This window comes from Dermacentor variabilis, chromosome 2 (assembly GCF_050947875.1).
Source record: "Dermacentor variabilis isolate Ectoservices chromosome 2, ASM5094787v1, whole genome shotgun sequence".
Classification (NCBI taxonomy): Eukaryota; Metazoa; Arthropoda; class Arachnida; order Ixodida; family Ixodidae; genus Dermacentor; species Dermacentor variabilis.
The window spans coordinates 153159207-153173935 of record NC_134569.1 but is presented as its reverse complement, the minus strand read 5'-3'; the positions used below and the strand labels follow the sequence as shown (position 1 = coordinate 153173935).

General features: G+C 43.2%; 1 protein-coding gene across 4 annotated transcripts in view; it reads right to left on the bottom strand.

The window, feature by feature from the left end:
- Nucleotides 1-14729, bottom strand: part of CASK (peripheral plasma membrane protein CASK) — an 842400-nt gene that overhangs the window by 44276 nt on the left and 783395 nt on the right. For all 4 annotated transcript variants that reach the window (XM_075682288.1, XM_075682290.1, XM_075682289.1 and 1 more), the window contains exons 14-17: nucleotides 14351-14539; nucleotides 12938-13016; nucleotides 9508-9593; nucleotides 4566-4634 (exon numbers count right to left, since the gene is read on the bottom strand). In XM_075682288.1, the coding sequence (XP_075538403.1) occupies nucleotides 4566-4634; nucleotides 9508-9593; nucleotides 12938-13016; nucleotides 14351-14539 (423 nt within the window). The remainder of the gene's footprint in view (nucleotides 1-4565; nucleotides 4635-9507; nucleotides 9594-12937; nucleotides 13017-14350; nucleotides 14540-14729) is intronic.

The following is a 14729-nucleotide window of genomic DNA, read 5'->3' as shown; positions in this document are numbered from 1 at the left end:
ACATATTCGTAACATTCCCAACGCACACTGCCTAAGCTACTCTAACTTGCCTTGTAAAAAGCGAGAAGGTCGCCTGCAGCATTCAGATGTTTTATAACTATTGTTCCCACAGAACTGAACACCCAAGACATCTAGCCAGTAGAGCTTTTGACTTGTGAAACAGGAACTGAACACCGCAACATTACAGAGACTGGGCTACACTACTGCATAATGCATCTCTGCGTGATGTAGTGTATTATTGCAAGGTCTACAGGTTTGAAACACTGGTCCACAAAGACAATAAAAACTTGTGTGTCTCAATCATGAAGCTACATTTTGAACAGGTGTTTCAATACGTGGAATGTGGGCGCATTGAGTATACATCCTGACTCAAGATGATAACATAGTATAAGGTTAAGACCGAATGTCTAACTTGCTAGAGGGATACCACTGTCATCATTAGAAAGTATATTATTTCACATCATTTGCTAAGCCTGTGGGCCTCTTTAAGTGCCATATTTCAGGGCAGTTTTCATACTTGAGTGAATGAGCAATGCAAATATAGAATCTAGTTAAGTGTGAGCTCAGGAGAGCCTTGAGTTTTTGAACCAGGGGCTTTCTAACTGCATCACTGAATGCACTGCACTAAGGCCACTTGGTAAATAGCGAGAGAGTCACACAGATGTTTGACAATCCATAACAGTGTTAGCTTTACCACCACTGCATGCAGCAGCCAGAAAGCAGTATTCATATGAACTTCCCAGCATCTTTATGGGGCCCGCTAATGCCATTCAACTGCAATTAAAGTTATTTATATCTCTGAATTCTTTTTATAAGGATGAGGAAAAAAATAGTCGGGGGAAGTCAATGTCCTTGTTTGGGCTAGCTGCAGTATTCATGTTCCCATGACTTCTCTTTACTGCAGCTGTCTAATTATAGAGTGGGTTATACAGACACCCCTAGTTCATGCACTTAAGAAATAACATCTGACAAGTAACACGTGCGACAGTGAGCCAGGCACCTAAGCATGCAATGTGTTGCTGAGTCATTATTAAACAGGATGTGCTACACTTAATTAATGGGTGCAACAAAGGGCAATGTGCTCATGTGTGCAACAAAAGCTGGGAATCAACACAAATTAGCAAAAAAACAATGTGTGTAGAATAAAGTGGGCCACAAGTCAGACACGAGCAACTCACAAACCAGACAAAAAACAACATGACATTAACAAGGCAACCAGAACAGTTGTGCTCGATATAGCATGAGAAAACACTTGCTCTTGTGTGGCTACTCAAGTTTTGAAACCAAGCTGAAATTCACACAAGAACAGCACTCTCCTTTGAGTTTCCAGTAGTACGAATTCCAAACAGTATACAACGATGGCCACCGCCAGGATGGCTTTCTAGAACTGCAGTGTATCATTAATGGCGCTTCATTCAAAGCTCACAAGTGTATTTACGCGACTAAATGACATGAGGTACTGTTTACCCTGTGCAACAAAAGCAGCGAGACTGAACCAATACTGCTGCTGGTTGCTGCCACATAGATATGATCCACAAAGGGCAGCACTTGTTGACCGTGCGACTTCTACAAGGTGTGGCTGATACATCACTGGCATTTTCTGATCTGTTGATCATTGAAAGAAAACTAAGTTTGTTGATAATTGATGCACCACAGTGACATAAAGGCTTCAAGCATACCATTGAAGGCTGCGGTGGGCACCTAATATTTGATTTGATGTTTTACTTCTTCTTCTACAATATGCATCATTATTTGATTCAAATTGGATTTGACCCATACCTTCAAGTATAAACCCCATGCAAGCGATCTTGCACGCGACAGCGACAGGCGACGGCGATGGCGATGGCTGTCGCGTTCGCTCGTCGCCTACAAGTTGCACCCCATGCGAGCGATGACTTCGAGCGACGTCTCCCCAGTGTTGCCGGTATGAGGGCAGCAATATAGGCGCCGAAACTAGCGTGACGCGTGCTTTATTAACTTAAGTTGATGTATTTTACTGTAAAAAGCAGCATAAAATATTTCTGAAAGTCTTGCAGTAGGTTCTTATCCTCGCACCTATAAAAATTCAATCGTTTGCTCATTCCGTGCGACAATCGGAAGTACTGGAGTTACGTACATCCAGTTCCGGCTTTGCGCTATTGGCTAGTCGCTCATAGCACTTCCGGGCGACGAGCGACGAATTCTAGATTTGCAAAACCGAGCGACCGCGCGACAAGACCGAGCGATCTGTTCAAGCGACGGCCTGATCCGTCGCGCAAACCCGTCGCTCGTCGCTGTCGCGCACAAAATCGCGCTAATGGGGTTTAGCCTTCATTGTTCTCAAACTTTTACCAAGTCTCCTTTGGGCAGTTTCATAAAAATGCATGAGAAGCTTGAAAACTTATGCATAATGAATCTCTTCAGCTAAGATGTGAAACAGACATTGTATCGCAAGCATTACTGCTTCTGAAATATACCAATACAATGTGCCAACTTTTGCCTGTGTTTATATTGAATAAGGGTGACGTTATAACACCAGTCAAAGGCACTTTATCCCTTGTATCACATATTATGGTATTGCTTCATTTGCTTTTCTATGTATCAGATGAAACAAGGAGTGGTTAATAAGTGCCACTAACTACAAGAATGCTCATGCATGTAAAATTATTTCGCTACGAGTTGACTAATGTGCAAAGTATGGATCTCTGGGAAAGTGAAGAGGACCTAAGCAATTCACCTTTACGGGCTAAGCAGAGAACCTTAGAACTGAACAAAGAACCTTACAACAGCAGAGATGTGCTAGCACAGGCATATACCGAAATACCAGAAGACCAATCAAGCAACAGCAGCACTGGTGATGACATGCTGTGATCAATTATAATGCGCTAGAATTGTTCTTGCATTTCCACAACTCTTCTTTCAAAAAATAAAAGACGCAAGAATGACGACAGTTCAAAGTGATGATGAAAAGTAACGACTGCCACTACTGACATTGTTGCACCAGCAATTTTGGTAGAACCCAGTTGGTGATTGCAAGAGTTTGCACACTTCTGTTGAATGCAGTACCACCAAGATGTTGTCACTAGCAGAGCTCCTTGCAATATGCATTGCATTTTGCTTCACTGAATTTCACATTTAATATATCAACAGGAACTGTTTGGTTGAGAGGGAGGTCAAGAACAAGAAAAGAAAGCACAGGGAAGCACCCAACTAGGCTATTGACACTTCCCCCTAATGCTTGTGCGTCATTTAATGACTCTGATGTCGCAAACCAATTATAAAACTAAAGAAAGGAAAACTACCTTCAACTATGCCATATAATGTGAAATACCAACGCTCCTTGATCTGCACAACTGTGCTAGGTGCCTTGTTCTGTAGCATAACAAAACAATAAAGCACATAAATAAAGAACACAACAGTGCAGGGTTCAACATAAAACGCAGCTCCAATGTGCATTGCTCATTCCACTTGCAATGGAAAGTCCAACACATTTGTACTAAGCTCATACGTTATACATCAACGCTTCAGCGGAGGTGAAATGAATGGATCTATATACCTTGATGCTGAAACCAAATCCTATATCACGTAATTCCATAATCATGAGATACAGATGCATCTGAGGCTGAATATACTGACACCTATTCCTAAAGCTATACTGAAGCCAATTCCTGCATCAAACAGTTCCTTCCACATTCAGTGCAGACACAATCTGTTTCGAGCTTGCCTGGTTTGCCTCATGTGACTATAGATGAGTAAACAATACATACAGCTGTATGATTTTGCTTTGCCACTTAAAGATTGTTGTTAATGTTATCTACTAATTTCAGTGAAACAGACAAAGGACTAAAAGAGTTTCAGATTCCTTAAAAAAGCACTCTGCTCTTTCTCTTCACATCTGTTTGTGTGACAGTACCGGCATTGTGATAAGCTGCACCCCTCAGCCACTTTTCATAGCTTTGCTCATTGAGCAACAAGAGCCTTGTCATAATTTCAGAAAGCATTAACAGGGCTCACATGCTTCTGCATGTGCAAACTTCCTGAGCCGGGAATCTATACCAGCAAAGCATGCACTCAACAGGACAAAGAAGAGCCAATGCTTCAAGGCATTGTGCCTGGTTTTTGCTGTTCCAAAACAACTGGTATCTAGGGGTTAAGCAATTAAAATGAAACACTGCACATTAAGAAGCAGCCTCATGATAAAGCTTGAACAAGTTGGTTGGACTCGATTTCAACTAACATTATGACGACTAGACGAACACAATGAAACAGATGAGGACAACACTGTCCTCATCTTTGCCTTTCTTGTCGTCCTTGTCTAGCATCCATGCTGTCAAGTGGCAATCCTTTTACATTACTTATAACAGGTAAGGTGCTATTCTCAGAAAGGAACGAAACATGGAGGCAGCTGACTGTCTAAACATAAAAGGAGCGATCTTGAGGACTAAAGTGGTGACAGCGCCTTCTGGTGGCCCCTTCTCATTCACAACGAATAAGTGTGCCACATGTCACAAGCGACATACGGAGGCGCCGCCGGTGGTACAAAAGTTGAGCCTGTGGCCCAGCTCGGAGGCGTACTGAAAGATTACCTCACACGGTGGCGGGGCACTGCGGTAGCTGGGCACAATCTTGAAGGTGACGCTACCCCGTGCATCCCTCTGCATGGTGACAAGAACAAGAAAGTTGTCAGCTGGGAGATCGGACTGGGAGGAGGTACAGAAAGCTCCCTTCCACAAGAAGAACACAAAGATAGCATGGCAATCCACTGGAACTTATCAGAAGCTAAGATAAGCATATAGTAAATGCTTGTTTATTTGAACTTCACAGGCATGCTAAGAACGTCCGTAGTGAGTAAGATTTAAAAACAACAATGCACATAAAAAAAGATAATAATGCCCGCACTTATGGACAGCTTTTTCTGGCTATGCAGGCAAAACCACAAAACTACAGTGCATACGTGTGACCTCTGCTTAAAGGGCTCCTCACCAGGTCTGGGCCTTTTGAACTGACAAACGCAGAGCATACAATGTGCGCTACTGATCATGTTTGCAAAGAATTACAACGCTATGTGCCACAGAAAGGTCTGAAATTTAAATCCGAACACCATTCTCGTGGCGACCACGCTCCAAGCCGGACAGTGACGTTGTCGTGTCCCTGCGCCTACGTAGTTGTGTCCGCAGAGTGACGTTGCTCACGGTGACATGTGACTTCGAGAATTATTCAAGGCGACATCTGTTATTTGTGTGATCTGTTGCTTAAATTGACGAATTGAAGTTTAGAGAAATAATAAAACACACAGACGTGTTTTTTGTTTTACTTCACACCGAAGCAAGAGAGATGTACTTCCACTTCATCTGCTTGTTCCCATGGCCGTGCAGTCACGTGTGCAGGTACCGAACCTATGCCATTTTCTACCATGTTCCAGTGCCATGATCATGCTCTGCGATCCGCTTGTCCTGCCTCAGTATTTGTGTAGCACTGAATTATACTGCTAGTCATCTGTCCTTGTGCACAGCGTGCAAAATTGTGCGCTGCACGAAACGAGACATCACAACAGCTCACGCGCAATGCCATCAGTGGAAATGCGCAGCGCCGTAAAAAAAAAAAAAAGCGAGGAGAAAAACAAGAAATGAAGCCGTATGCGTCATGACATATGTGTCATGCTGTTTTGGAGGTCCAGTATGGGAGAACACAGGGAAGGAATTTCACTTGCGGAGGCTAGATGGGGCGAGTAGAGAGAGTGTCTCACTATGCAGTGGCGCTCGACTTCCGAAATCATGGGTTCGCATCACTGAAATATTTCTATCTCGTCTATCAATGAGCCGATTTGAAAATATTCTGCGGCAGAACGCTCCCTAGAGGACACATAACAACTTCCAGCATATAACCAAAATTTGCTATAGGGCCTGGTGAGGGGCCCTTTAATATACAGTAGAACTTCGCTCATACGTTTAGGGAAAAACTGCAAGAAAGATGTACTAATCAAGAAAATGTACGATCCAAATAACTAAATAAAATTTGAGACTCAACTATTGTTGACATCTACGTAATGCAAAACGTCCTGCAGATCGTTGCAGCACGAGGCACGTCGAGCTGGTGGTGCTCCGGCGGCCGGAGATGCGTTACATTGTTTTTCTCTTGCGTGGTGTTTTAAGAAGGAGATGGCAAACAAACTAAATTGAGCTGGTGGGCGGTGTTGGATGCCGCCAAAGTGAAATGTAATGCCCACATCGCACCGCCTGCAGCTGGGAACGGCGGCGCGTTAGGATTATTGTCTACTAAAAGCAGGCAGTACACTACCAATGGCACTACGCGCCATGCTATAAAACAGATAGGTGGACGTTTGTCGCAATAGGTTTGGCGGCGATAGCTGTGAATGGAGCGTGCGACGACCTGGGCAAAGATCTGCTTGAACTGGAATAAGAAATTGTGCGCGCTGTCATTTTCACGTGAGATGGGCGGCTATATACTGTTCTCGATCACGCGCGCCTCACGCCTTTTCTTGTTCACATGGGATCTAGAGATGAAAAATGCATACGATCGCAGCCTGCAGCAGGGAAAGGCGATGCGTCTTGGTTACCGCCTACTAAAAGCGTGCGCTAAGCTTCTGACGGCACCATGTGCTGTGAAACAGATAAGAGAAAATGCTTATCGCAATAGGATCGGCGGTGACAGCTGTAAATAACGCGTGCAACGATCCCGGAGAAGATTCACTGGTGCCGGAATGAGAAACTGAGTGTGCATCGGTGCTTTCATGCGAGTTGGGCGAGCGATTATTGTGGTGAAGCTGCTGCGGCGGACAGCTGTATATTGTTCTCGATCGCGCGTGCCTCACGCATTTTCTTGTTTACATCGGATCTAGCGGCCGGAAAACTAATCATACGATCGCAGTTTGGCAATGTGCTGAACGTTGGTGTAGGAAAATATTGCTCTCCAGAAACGTATGAACCGGTAAAAAATGAGTGTAGCTCTATTGGGTCAATTTTTGTGTTCTCAATTGCGAACGTTGGCACCGGGAATATGTGTGCAATGGAAACGCATCAACGAGGTTCTACTGTAGTATGGAGTTTGAATGCTGCTCTTAAAAATTATAACTACCAATGTAAGTTAATATAATTACTAGCTTTTAGGTAAAAATTGCATGCTAGTGTACGTTTGTCCTTGCCCAAAACACAAAGAATACACTCAATATGCATGCACTCAAAACGCATGTCTTAGGCAACATGGAAGTAGCCATACCTCGCGCCTAGCTATGAATTTGCTTTCTATTTTGGTAGTGGATTGCGCTCACAACAAATTTACAGACACACAAGCTTTCATTTTCTCCCATCTACCTTTACTTTGACCATGAAGTCAGAGCAATAAAACATTCCCTTTTTTACTATTGCATCGTGACTTCCAGAGGCCCTAAACATAATAGGATTGAGCGTTACAGAAACATGTCACAATAACTGGCATGATCAAATGTGGGATTTTTCTTGTTTCAAAACATGCTAGAGTAACATATTACATAATATATTTCATCTTGTTGTGAATCGTTTCATTTGCTTGTTATAATGCAAGACAGGTGGAGGAGTTATTATGAAAGTTCTTGCTTGTGCATTTGGCCACTTTGGCTGGGGAATCAAAACTATAAGCGATATTTCAAATTTGTCCAGATTACATGACATTCAAATACAGTCGAACCTTGTTATAACCATTGCACCAAACACAAAAATACCTTCCCTATATCTTATGTTAATTACAATTATATGTGCAGATATTGGTGAGAAAAGAAATCACATTCAGATCTATGTGAAAGAAACAAGTGGGGTGCCTCAGAGGGGCCGGAGTAAAGGGTCTCCTGTGAATCTTGACGACCCGTAGACATTTTGCTGTGCCAGTACAAGGCACGGAAACAACAATAAATAACATAGGTGCACTGTGCACGGCCACGAATACACCAGTGTTATCAAGCGGGATCGGCACATTGGCTTGCCAATCACAATCCAACCAAGCCAAGTGCTGACCAAAACGTTCACGCCCCCAACAGAGTTTTTGGACATGGAGGGGACTGTGCGTGGATACATACTACACTACTATGGCTATCAGTCTAACCTGTGCATCTGATCTCGCGCTTGATCACTGAAAAGGTCTATGAGTGCGAACATATCTGTAGCAAGCTTCCCACAAAGGCTTGCCACCAGCCACTCAATTGGCCACAGTGCTGACGCCGTTTCGTTGGGAGTCGGCAACCAAAGTTGCAGTTTCATGCCAATTGACATGACGGAGACATTGTTCATGGCCGCCATGTTTGTGGCATCACACGCATGATTAATGCCCGAGTGTGGCGTTTTATATTTCCACTAGAGTACTGCCGTTATACATTGGTGCCAGGGGTAGGTGGTGGTGACGCAGGAATTGTGCAGGTTCGAAAAATCAGCCGCAGAAAACAATCGGTCGGCGACTGTATAACATTTTTGCTATCAGAATATATCTTTTGAGGCACATGCAAACAAAAATTCGCTTCTCTGTAACCAAGACTGCATAGGATTCAGCCCTTTTGATTTCATTATAGCAGGAGAACACTCAATTGAAATAAAGCATGCCGAATGAAAATTTATATTCACTTTGTTACATACGATAATTCATTATATTCCCGTTCATATATTCGGCATCAAGTATGCCAAATGAAAATTTATATTCACTTTGTTATATATTGAGGTTCGACAGTACAAGCACTGAAGCTCTGCCCATATAGCTTCGTCTGCATAGCCAGACATAAATGTCCGTGAGTGAAGTAGTTCAATGAATAGGAACACATGCAAGGGCGCCTGCTTGCTGACAAGAGAAATTACCGATCATCATGTCCTTAGTTTTCCCTTTGGAAACAATAGATTTCATGCTCAGCACACTTCCTAAAGCACAGACATGACAAAGTGACAAAGTGCACAAACATCAGTGCTACAGCAACGTATGATAAAAGTGTGCTTTGTAGGAGTGAACAGCACTTAGAGTAACAGTCAACCATTCAGTTGTTGACGCTTGCCTTAACAGCAGCAATTTTTCTTTTCTATCATCCTTTCTTCCTGCCACTATCCTTGTCGCACACTCTTTTCTCACACACAAAGCTATGCAACGATAACTAAGAAAAGCCCATCAAATGAGCAACATGGGCCAGGACTTGCTCATTTGCGCAAGAGCAACATGGCGACCCCATCACGTCACCAGAAATGCACAGAGAGAGTTGAGGGTAAGAACTTATAGGCAGCATCTGAGTATGCATAACAAACGTTTGCCTGGTTGTCACTACTAGCATGGTGATGCTATGGGGACTGGACAGCAAAGGGCCGCCCATTGCCATTTTCATACGGTGGATGACTTCAGCATGCAGTGAGTTGTGTGCTGGCCAGAGGTTTTTTGATGTTAACTGGTTGTGATGGCATGCACAACCTCGAACATATTTCCTGCCTTGTGGGTGACCGCATGATTTTGTGAGTTTCCATCAACTAATCAATGTTGTGCCTGAGAACGATGGATGCTGACACTTACAAGCATTCTCTGCAAACTCTCCACAGTTTGGTTGGCAACGCTGATGCCGTTGATTTCACGTATTTCGTCCCCGACATGTAGAGTGGCTGCAATGCAAGAAAATAAGAACTGATAAACATCACTCACAAGCAGCAGCTATTTTAAACGCTGCTCTTTGATTCTAAGCACTAGAAAACTTTGCAGAAGCCATGGCTATTACACACTGGCAATGGCAGAAAAATGCCTAATCGAAAATGTTATTTGACAGTGTAACCGCACATGCTTTACTTAATCACAATAACAGAAGTGTCATCATGGCCTTGCAGTGGAGTGAGGATGCATGTAAGCACAAAAATTCTGGTATGTAAAAATGGCAAGGAGACTCCACCATAGAGGAGGCAAGCTAGCTGTTCAGTAAACTAAATAAAATCTACTAAAATACTGAACACAAAAAATAATTCAATGCAAGGGTTATTGAATAAGTGAGGTCGGTGATATGGCGTCATAATACTGCAAAGTATATGGATAGATAGCAATAATCTTCAATGTAATCAGTATGTGTCAAGCTTCCATCGACAGTGATGCTGAACTTATGTTCAGCAGCTGTTTTGTGCAAACGTGTGATTACGTCACAGAAAAATGGATTGCAATGAATTCTGCACATTGTTTAAAACATTATTTGGAAATAACTGAAGAGCTGAGGCGATAAAACCAAAGTTCAGTGGGACCTCTGCAACAGTGTTAGTGCTTATTTTTAAATTATTGAATTAAAATGTGGCTGGACATCACCCAATGAAGAAGTGTGGCTGGGACATTAAGTTGAGGTCACCATGCCAAGAATGGTTGGAAAAATCCATTGTATCGTCTTGAGAGATAGTGAATTGAAGTTGAGTGACACAGTCATGTTTGAAGGCCCTTCAGTCAGTAACGTTTACAACACCGTACACTAAACAGAAAATATAAAAGCTGTGTGTACACTGGGTGCTGCAACTGTGAACCATCAGCTAAAACCACGTGTGAGAAGACATTTCAAAATTATGTTTCTCAGTGCTTAAACGTAACCTACAGGAATATTGGTGTCAATATGTCACTGTACAGGAAACATGGATATATACACCATTACACACGAGTCGAAACCACAGCACAAACTGAGCATAAAATGAAAGTCGCAGTTTCACCCAAAAGGCGAAGCATTGATTGCGACAGAAAATTTATCAGACAGCTATTCAAAGATGCCTCACCAACTAGCCCAAGCAACCACTTCGCTTAGTTATAAGGAAAGCAGTTTTATCAGTCGTATAATCTTGTAAACATTTGCACACTAACTAAAGTAACAAGCATAGTGACATGCGCACAGAGCCAAACATAAACACATCTCACTCAATGACCGTGGATGCTTGCTGCCAAAACAATGGCGTGAGGAAGAGTGGCAGCAGCAGCAGCAAGCACATTGACCTTTGTACTGCCTCTTGCTTCAGCACAAACTAAGCAGCGAGAACGCCGCGCACACATAGCTATCAGCCCTTGGCGCACCTAGACTCTGTACCCATCGCAGATCGCTTTCAAAATAGGTCTCGTGTGGCCGCGCTCAGACAAGCTAAAATGACCCCCCCCCTTCCCCCCCCGCCTAGTGCCTTGCACCCGTTGGAAGACTGAGCGCTTCCTCCGTTGTGCGTGCGAGATCGAGCCACCATGCTCAGTGCACCCTCACACGCTTTCACTCGCGCCCACAGTATACGGTGCGAGGCGAAAATGTTATCGCACTTGGACTTTACACAGAATGTTCTGGTGATGGCGGAAATGCCTCTAGAGTGTCCATATAATTGCAATCGCAATAAAACAATCTCTGATAGTGCCAACAAAGAAATGTGGCTGTAGTGACACTAATGCAAGAAGTTTATGGAATGAACAACTGCCTTCATTTACCAAACACTATGAAGGTGCAGGAAGTGATTTGCTGGTCAGAAGGGGCAGTACATTACTGACAGACCTTGTGAACATTGCCCAGCAGTATACAAGCACGATCAGGCAATGGCCACCTCACAAACCAATGTCGCATGTGTTATAGCATATCCATATTTTAGAGGACAAAAACCTTGAGAATATTTTCAATGCATGAGTAGGGAAACTTGTGAAGCATTCTGTATGGAACTAAAAGATCAAAAACACCATACTTCCATGATTCTACCACACCACCAATTGTAACATGCAGTTATATTACCATCCAAATATCCCCCAAAATAACTTGGTGCCGATTCTACTGCGCACATCAAGTAACGAAATCTGAGTTGATGTGTACCGTGTTGAAATGATATTACAGAACATACAAAGGCTCACAGACACACACACAGCTGAATCCTAGAGGCTAGTGGCTATCGAAGTCCGCTGACACCTCCTTATCGCTGTCTACTGACTGCAGAGTTCAGTTCCACGTAATGCATTAGAAATGCCACACTTATAAAGGCTTGCGCAACCATCATCTGCGGGAAGGCATTTTATGCACCAAGGACCCACATCAAAGCTGGTTCTTTATTCTATGCCCACTTTGTGATGTCTCCCAGCGTCACTTTCTTCAGACAATTTTTCTTTTTAGTAAGAATTGGTTTCATTTTTGATTTTGAGTAGAATTAGTTATGATTGTAATGTGCAGGCAAATTTGAAAACACTTCTTATTTAAAAAAGTGTGTGTTAGAATCGTGTAAATATGGTAAGCTAATATGCCATCAGTGGCACTCTATGTCAAGAAGTACACATATTATAACATAGTGAGCCATCTTTAAACTGGCAAAGGGAGGCAGCAGGCAGAACGTAGGAAAGAAAGAAATGCATTCCACTATCAGACCTTGTTCTCTGGGATGCACAGTTCTTGTGCACAAGATGTATGATTGCTTTCATTTTTTTGAATAAACAGTCAGCTGAAGTCAGTGCCCTTGTCTTCAACGGGTATTCTTCTCCTCCCTTCTGGCACTGTTATTGTGCATTCCATAAGACAACACCAACCAGCCTACCCAACTTGTTTAGTGGCGAATAAGCACACAATTGCGCTGATACAACAGCCTTGTAAGATGGGGCAGCACAACTAGCCAATCTCAGAGGCTGTGCTGCTATGAAAGCTGAACATCATGATAGACAGAGCTGGTAAGTATTGTTCTGTGTTGACACTTTTCAACATGGCAGAAACAATGAAAAGGAGAGGAAAGTCTTGGGAGCATGGTAGCACGAGCACTCGAGAGAAAATAACCCTACTTATACAAGAAATATACAAGAATGTTTTTCTCTGAAAAGATCACAAGGAGATGCTCTTCCTTTTAGCATCTGACATACTGGACACCTTAAACAAAGCGCATTGCAAGGCCCTTTAGGTCTATATGCATTCACACATAAGCAAATGAATGAGCAAGATGCTCAACCTTGCAGTTATGCATGTTAGTACTGCCAGTACTGTTCTCACCTTGCCGGTGAATCATGCCACCATGCATGATGCGAGCCACAATACACCGTCCGTCCTCGTCCAGCTTCAGGGTGATGCCCTGTACATAAGTACACACAATGAATGACAAAGCTTAACAGCTGTTGTTAGTGGTTCTCGCTAAAGTATGTTACACAAGTCCCAATAGATATAGGCTATTAAATATGTTAATAAGTGCCTCCCATTGTTAAAGTGCTAATTCGATTGACATTTTTATTGCTGTAGGCTGGCTTCCACAAGGAGTATCAATTTAATATTGTAGTATAATACTGCCTTTTCTGTGAACATGCTAGAGTGTAGGACAAAAAAAAGAACACACACACACACACACACACACACACACACACACACACGCACACACACACACACACACACACACGCACACGCACACACACACACACACTAAAACAGACTTGCTTGTCTTTTTATGTACAGCAGCTGGTGTGAGGTGAACAATATTTTCTTTGCATAGGTTAGTAGCATTCCTACCAAGTTCATTTCAAACAAACAGGGTGTTGACAACCATGACCAGACATTCATAGATAAGTAAAAAATGTTAATCCAAGTGAGCATAGCATAAGGGAAGGAGGCATAAAGTGGGAAGAGGGTGGGGTCATTTTTTTCCGTATTATTATTATCACTAATACAATTGCTACACTTATATTACACAAAATTACCTGCTATGAAAACATGTCCATGAACAAAGATTATTTAACTGTACCCCAAAAGCACAGTTAAAGTGCCCCTCACCAGGTCACACAGCAAATTTTGGTTATATGCTGAAAATTGTTACATGTTCTCTAAGGAACCCGCCATGGTTGCTCAGTGGCTATGGTATTGGGTTGCTAAGCACGAGGTCGCGGGATCGATTCCCGGCCACAGTGGCCACATTTCGATGGGGGCGAAATGTGAAAACGCCTGTGTACTTAGATTTAGGTGCATGTTAAAAAACTCCAGGTGGTCAAAATTTCCAGTCTCTCACTACGATGTGCCTCATAATCAGATCTTGGTTTTGGAACGTAAAACCCCATAATTGAACTTTAATTTTTTTTAAGGAGCATTTTAGTGCAAGAATTTTTCAAAGTGGTTCATTATTAGCAGAGATAGAAATACTTCAAGTGTCATGAGCTCATGTTTTCAGGAGGTGAGCTTCACTGCCAACATTGACTCTTGACACTTGCCACGTGAAGGTGAACTTTACTCATTATCTGCATCTCGAGAACAATGTTCTGGAGCGTGGACTCGCAAAGGGTAGAGGCAGTGCAGTTTTGCGGGTGTAGGTTGTACTGAACTCTTAGGCCGTCACCGACTAATGTGCGCGTTTTCCAGTGAAGGCCCATCAAGCCTGCTCAAGAAAAGACGTCAAGAGGTTAGAAGAGGGAAAGGGCACCATACCATTGGCTCATCAGTGTTCTTCTGGAACTGGACGAGGCGCACGCGGGTGACCTGTTCCATGTCGCCGGCCTCGCTGCCACCTGCCTCCTGGTTGCCGTTGAGAAAGGGTGTCAGCGGTGGTGGTGTCACCCGAATCGCCTCTTCGCTGTACACCTCGTGCGCAACCACATCGTGAGCTTGAAGCAGTGCCTGTAGGTGAAGACAAGGGAGAAAGCATGGCATGCATTATGTTTTCCTTCGTGCACAGGATCTGAGACCAGGGGAAACATTATGTAAACATTCTCTTTTTTCCCACTCTTTTTGCCCTTCGTCATTCCTTTTATTAAATAAATGGATAGCACAGTGGCCTCAGATCGGCAAAAGGGACAAGGGAAAATAA